At 22.3% G+C, this 7,274-nt stretch overlaps 1 protein-coding gene across 2 annotated transcripts in view; it reads left to right on the plus strand.

The window, feature by feature from the left end:
• LOC117172319 (nucleoporin Nup37) overlaps window positions 1–7,274 on the plus strand; it is a 22,730-nt gene that overhangs the window by 12,221 nt on the left and 3,235 nt on the right. For both annotated transcript variants that reach the window (XM_033360103.1, XM_033360102.1), the window contains exon 4: window positions 6,106–6,476. In XM_033360103.1, the coding sequence (XP_033215994.1) occupies window positions 6,106–6,476 (371 nt within the window). The remainder of the gene's footprint in view (window positions 1–6,105; window positions 6,477–7,274) is intronic.

Raw genomic sequence — 7,274 nt, forward strand, 5'->3', positions numbered from 1 at the left:
CTTTTTTTGATAGTAAATTTTTGTTTTTTTGAAAATTTATTTTATTTGTTTGAAAATCTATCGTTTTTTAGTTAAAAAAACAAACATTTGGATTTATATTAAAACATTTTGTTGAAAATTCATGTATTTTATTGAAAATTTGTTTTTTTTTTGCCCGAAAATTAACTTTTTGCTGAAAATTCATAATTTTTTGTTGAAAATTCAACTTTTTTGTAGAAAATTCGACTCTTTTATTACAAATAATTTTTTTTCTTTGATGATAATTAATTTTTTAATCAGAGAATGTATAACTTCCCTTTTTTTCTAAATTTTTTTTTAGTTGAAAATTTATTCATTTTGTCAAAAGCTCGTCTTTTTGGCCGAAAATTAACTTTTTACTGAAAATTTATAATTTTTGGTTGAAAATTCGACTCTTTTGTTGCAAATAATTTTTTTTTCTTTAATGAAAATTAATGTTTTAAACTGGAAATGTAACTTATCTTTTTTCCTAATTTTTTTTTAGTTGAAAATTTATTTATTCTGTTAAAAACTCGTCTTTTCGGGTTGAAAATGCATTTTTTTTTGTAAAAAATAGACGTTTTTTGGTTGCAAATTAAATTTTTTCAAAATTCAAATCTTTGGTTTAAAAATTCAACTCTTTTGTTGAGAATTTATCTTTTTTTGTAGTAAATTTTTTTTTGAAAATTTATTTTATCTGTTTGAAAATCTATTATTTTTAGTAAAAAAATTAACATTTGGATTTATATTTATACATTTTGTTGAAGATATCTCTCATTTTGTTGAAAATTTCTTTCATTTTGTTGAAAGTTCATGTATTTTATTGAAAAATTGTCTTTTTTGTTCGAAAATTAACTTTTTGCTGAAAATTCATCATTTTCGGTTGAAAATTCAACTTTTTTGTAGAAAATTCGACTCTTTTATTGCAAATAATTTTTTTTCTTTGATGGCAATTAATTTTTTAAACAGAGAATGTGGAACTTCCCTTTTTTTCCTAATTTTTTTTTTAGTTGAAAATTGATTTATTTTGTCAAAAACTCGTCTTTTTGGCCGAAAATTAACTTTTTACTGAAAATTTATCATTTTTTGTAGAAAATTCGACTCTTTTGTTGCAAATATTTTTTTTTCTTTAATGAAAATTAATTTTTTAAACTGGAAATGTAACTTCCCTTTTTTCCTATTTTTTTTTTTAGTTGAAAATTTATTTATTCTGATAAAAACTCGTCTTTTCGGGTTGAAAATGCATTTTTTTTTGTAAAAAATAGACGTTTTTTGATTGCAAATTAAATTTTTTCAAAATTCAAATCTTTGGTTTAAAAATGCAACTCTTTTGTTGAGAATTTATCTTTTTTTATAGTAAATTTTTTTTTTGAAAATTTATTTTATCTGTTTGAAAATCTATTATTTTTAGTAAAAAAATTAACATTTGGATTTATATTTATACATTTTGTTGAAGATATCTCTCATTTTGTTGAAAATTTCTCTCATTTTGTTGAAAATTCATGTATTTTATTGAAAATTTGTCTTTTTTGTTCGAAAATTAACTTTTTGCTGAAAATTCATCATTTTCGGTTGAAAATTCAACTTTTTTGTAGAAAATTCGACTTTTTTATTGCAAATCATTTTTTTTCTTTGATGGCAATTAATTTTTTAAACAGAGAATGGGTAACTTCCCTTTTTTTCTTAATTTTTTTTTTTTAGTTGAAAATTTATTTATTTTGTCAAAAACTCGTCTTTTTGGGTTGAAAATTCAACTTTTTTGTAAAAAAAAAATGTATATTAAAATTCAAAAGATCTTTCTTGGTGAGAAATTCAACTGTTTTGTTGAACAGTCATGATTTTTGGTTAAAAAATCAAACTGTTTTGTTAAACATTCCTATTTTTAGTTTGAAAATTCAACTCTTTTTATGAAAAATAAGACATTTTTTGGTTGCAAATGTACTTCTTTTGAAGAATTTATCTTTTTTTTTTATAGTAAATTACTTCTCTTGGTTGAAAATTTGTTTATTTTGTTTGAAAAGCTATCAATTTTAGTTTAAAAACAAACATTTGGATTCACATTCATGTATTTTATTGAAAATTTGTTTCTCTATTTTGGTTCAAAATTAACTTTTTGCGGAAAAATCATAGTTTTTTTAATCGAAATTTCAACTTCTTTGTAGAAAATTCAACATATTTATTGCAAATTAATTTTTTTATGAAAATTAATTTTTTAAACTAGGAATGTAACTTCCTTTTTTTCTTAAATTTTGTTTAGTTGAACATTTATTTATTTTGTTCAAAACTCGTCTTTTTCGGTTAAAAATGCAACTCTTTTGTTGAAAATTTATCTTTTTTTTTGGTTGTAAATTATTTTTCTTGCTTAAAAATTTATTTTATTTGCTTAAAAATCTATCATTTTTATTTTAAAAAAACTTTTGATTCGCATTCATGTATTTTGTTGTAACTTCCCTTTTTTCTTAAATTTTGTTTAGTTGAAAATTTATTTATTTTGTAGAAAACTCGTCTTTTTGGGTTGAAAATTAAACTTTTTTTATAATTCATGTCTTTGGTTTGAAAATCTTATTAACTAATCTCCATCTTTTTGTTGAAAATTCATGTATTTTATTTTAAATTTGTCTTTTTTTGGCCGAAAATGAACTTTTTGCTAAAAATTCACAATTTTTGGTTGATAATTCAACTGTTTTGTAGATAATTCCACTTTTTGGTTGCAAATAAACTTTTTTCTTTGATGAAAATTAATTTTTTTAAACTAAGATAGTAATTTCCCTTTTTGTTTGAAAAGTCAACTTTAAACAAAAAATTATTATTGTTTTGACATTAAAATTCCACAATTTTATTGGAAATTAACTTTTTTTTGTTGAAAGTTATTATTTTTGAGTGGAAAATTCAACTGCTTTTATTGAAAATTTATCTTTTCAGATTTTTGTTTATTTTTTATTGACTGAAAAATCTTTCGTTCAACGGAAAATGTAACTTTTTCATTTTTTCTTGAAATTTATCTTTTTTAGTTGAGGTATTAATTTATTTGCTTGAAAACTCGTCTTTTAGGCTGAAAATCCATATTTTTGGGTTAAAAATTTAGCTTAAAAAAAGTTAACATTCTAGCAATCTTTAAGTTTCCATAATTTTAATTTAACGGTTCCTTTTTCCAAATTTTAGAAAAATAGTGTACTTCAAGTAGTTTTTAGAGTATAAATAGTATTTCGAAGAGGAAATATTTCTGAGTTATAATATTTTTTTTTTACATTTTTCGTAGGGAGTTTGACTTTTTTCTTGAAAATTCCACTACTTGCTTTTTAAAGCTAAACTCTTCTTACATATTAATTTTGTTGTTCTAAGATTTGTAATTTTAATTGAAAAGTCGTATCTTTCTAAAAATGTATATTTTTGGTTGAAATTTGATCATTTTTGAATGAAAATTCAATTATTTAGTTGAACATTAATATTTTTTATTTAAAAATTAAACTATTTTTTTGTTGGAAATTTATGTAATTTGTGGAAAATTCGTCTTTTTTGTTGTTGAAAGTTAATCTTATTGGTTGAAAACTCATCTGTTTGGTAGGCAAAAAATTCAATTATTCCAGTTTAAGATTCATGATTTTAGTTGAAAATATTCGTCAGTTTGGTCAAAGTTAATTTTTTAAACTAAAAATTTAATTTTTCCACTTCAGTTGAAAAATTGGTCCTTTATAGTTCAAAATTTAACAATTTGGATGTAAGTTGGTCCTTTTTAATTGAAAATTCACTTATTTTGTTAAAAAAAGAAACTACTTTTAGTTAGAAAATCCACTTTTTTTTGTAGGAAATGATTTTTTTTTAATTTGATCTCATTGTTTAAACATTCTTTTTTTTCGGTTAGTGATTCAATTATTCCAGTTTAAACTTAATCATATTAGTTGAAAATATTCGTCAGTTTGGTTGAAAGTTAATTTTTTCAACTAAAAATTTAATCCTTCCACCGTAGTTGGAAAATAGATACTCTCTAGTTCAAAATTTAACAATTTAAATTTAAATTTCAGGTTAGAAATAGATTTACTTGGTTGAAAAATAAACTCTTTTGTTGAAAATTAATTTCTTTATTGAAGATTCATCATTTTAATTAAAAATTAATTTCTTTGGTTAAAAAAGGAGCCATTTTATTCCAAATTTGTTTCTTTTTTGGTTGAAAACCATTTTTTTCTTAAACTAAAAAATACTATTCCAGTTAAATATTCCATAATTTTAGTTGAAATTTCTTTTTTTTTTAAATTAAATTCATTTTTTTAATGAAATGTTAATTATTTAATTTTTGGTCTTGTTTTAGTTGAAAACCTATTTTTTGGTTTAAAATTAAAATATTTGCAGTTAATCTTTTATCAGTTAAAATAAAAATTAATTTTCTTTTTTACTAAAAATGAAACTTCCATTTTCTTTTGAAAATCTATTTTTTTTCTTGTTCAAAGTTCAACTATTTGGTTGAAAATTTGTCTCCTTTAATTGCAAATTCAACTATTTGTTTAAAATTCATGTATTTTTTTTTAATTTGTATTTTTTTATAGAAAATTAATTTTCTGGTTTGAAAATTAATCTTAATGTTTAAAAATACATCTTTTTCGTTAAAAATTCATATTTTTCAGTTAAATATTAATAATTTTATATAAAAATTCATTATTTAAAATTAATGTTCGCGTTTTGTGAAAAATATCAATATGTTAATTTTAGTTGACCAGGAAAATTGAAAAAAGTGACCGAGAAAAACCATAAAATCACCGCTCGAAAGTTAATTATTTTGAAAAATCGTCTTTTCGGATTGAAAAATCATATTTTTTAGGTTGAAAATTCAAGTTTAAACCAAAAATTATTTTATTTTTGGCATTAGAATTCCATAATTTTATTGGAAATTAACTTTAATGGTAAAAGTTCATACTTTCATGTGAAAAATGCAACTGTTTTGTAGTAAATTTGTCTTTTTGGAGTGGAAATTCAACATTTTCGATTAAGTTTTTTTTTATCGACTAAAAAATCGTTTTGGGTGAGAAATTTAACTCTTTTCCAATTTTTTTTTTGTAAGGCAGATATATATTTTTGGGGAAAAAATCAATTTTTTTGGTGTAAATTTAACAATTTTTTTGAAAATTCAACTATTTCCGTTAAATATTCATAATTTTATTTAAAAATTCATTATTTAAAATTAATGTTTGCGTTTTGTGACAAATATAAATATGTTAATTTTAGTTGACCAAGAAAATTGAAAAAATTAATTAATTTAGTTGAAAAATCGCCTTTTTGGATTAAAAATCATATTTTTCAGGTTGAAAATTCAACTTTAAACAAAAAATTATTTTATTTTTGGCATTAAAATTCCACAATTTTATTGGAAATTAACATTTTTGTTAAAAATTGAACTGTTTATATATTTTTCTATGTTCCATGTTTGGTTGGAAATCAAACTATTTGGTTGAAAACTGTTTGTTTCTGTTTACAAATTACTTTTTAAACTGAAAATAAAATTCCATTTTTTTTAAATTTTAACTAAAAACGTCACTATAACATTTTCGGATAAAAATTATTATTTTTTAAGTTCAAATTTTAACTATTTGGTATAAAAAATTGTCTGATTCGATTAAAAATTCAACTATTTCGTTTAAATTCATGTGTTTTGTTGAAAATATGCATTTTAAAAAAAATGAATCTTTTTGTTTGAAAATTAATCTAATTGTTTAAAAATACATCTTTTTGGTTGAAAATTCATCACTTTGGTTGAAAATTGAACTTTTATGTTGAAAATCCGTTTTTTTAAATTAATTTTTTGAACTGTAAGTTTAACGGTTCCATTTTTGTTAAAAAAAGTTCAAAATATAAAGTGTAAAATTGAAGTATTTTCTTCAAAATTAATTTACTTTGCAAAGTTTTGCACTGTTGTGTTAAAGGATTTTTTAAAATGAGTTTCATCAATTAAATCTTTGCGTTTAGCGGAAAATCTGAATATTTTACTTTCAGTTGACCGGGAAAATGGAAAATCTTGACCAGAAAATGTCCCGGAATTTGAAATCGTCCGCCGAATCGTTACCCTCTTTTTTTTTAGAATTGATTCTAAATTTTAAAAGCTTATATTTCCTTTTCAAGATTTTAGATGGACACAAAGATTACGTGAATTCGATTTCTTATGAGCCGGAAGGCGAACTTTTGGCTTCCGTTTCTGACGACCACACCTGCAAACTTTGGGCAGTGAAAGAGGAGGAACAAAAATGCATTTCTACATTTTTTCTGACTTCACCAGGAGTCAGTGTCTGTTGGCATAGCGAGGAATCGGGAAAATTGCTCGTTGCTGAGAAAAATGGGTTGATACGAATGTTTAATGTCCGAAGCCAACAAGCGATTATGTCTTTGGATGCAGGAACTGTTCCTTTATCGGCTGCCGATTGGGGTCCAAATCCTTTAAAAGTCATCTGCGTAGCTGCTGGAGAACTTTTGCTTTGGGACGTCTCCAGGCCCAGGTACAATCAACTCTTTTTTTAAAATTGTTTTTCATTTTTTTTTTTTTTTAGAAAAAATTACTTTGACGCATTTTATCCCCCAAATTATTATTTATTCAATTTAAAAAAATAAAAACATCATTTTTCTTTCAATAATATCCACTATTTGAATTGAGCTTTATATCTAGTTTTAAATTTTCTTGAATTCTATTGAATTGCATTTAATGCTTTTCAATTATCTTGAAATCTTTTCAATTCAATGGATATTTTTAAGATTTTCAATTTTTAAATTCATCTTGAGTTTTTCAATGTTATCAGATTCTTATTTATTCGCATTTATCCGAATTCAATGAAATTTTATTGTATCTTTTTAATTTTTTTTTACTTTCCTTGAATTGTTTTAAATTCGGTCTGAATTCCTTTTAATTTATCTTAACTTTACTCGCTACAATTTAATTGAAATCAGTGGGATATTTTGGATTTGAAACCAATTTTTTCAATATACCCTGAATTCTAATGAATTATTTCCAGAGTTCTCTTGAATTCCTTTGCAATCCCTTGAGTTCTTTTAAGTTCTTTTAAATTCACTGCAATTGTACTGATATTAATGGAATATATTGGATTTTTTAAAATTTATTGCAATACGTTTCAGATAAATTGAATTCACTTTGAATTATTTTTACTTTATACTGAATTCTTTTAAATTCTTCGGAATTTTTGAACTTTTTTCAAGAATTTTAATTTAAAAAAAAAAATTTTATCATTTTTTTCATTTGAAAAAATTACTTTTACGCATTTTATCCTCCAAATTATTATTTA

This window comes from Belonocnema kinseyi, chromosome 5 (genome assembly GCF_010883055.1).
Source record: "Belonocnema kinseyi isolate 2016_QV_RU_SX_M_011 chromosome 5, B_treatae_v1, whole genome shotgun sequence".
In the NCBI taxonomy this organism is placed as follows: domain Eukaryota; kingdom Metazoa; phylum Arthropoda; class Insecta; order Hymenoptera; family Cynipidae; genus Belonocnema; species Belonocnema kinseyi.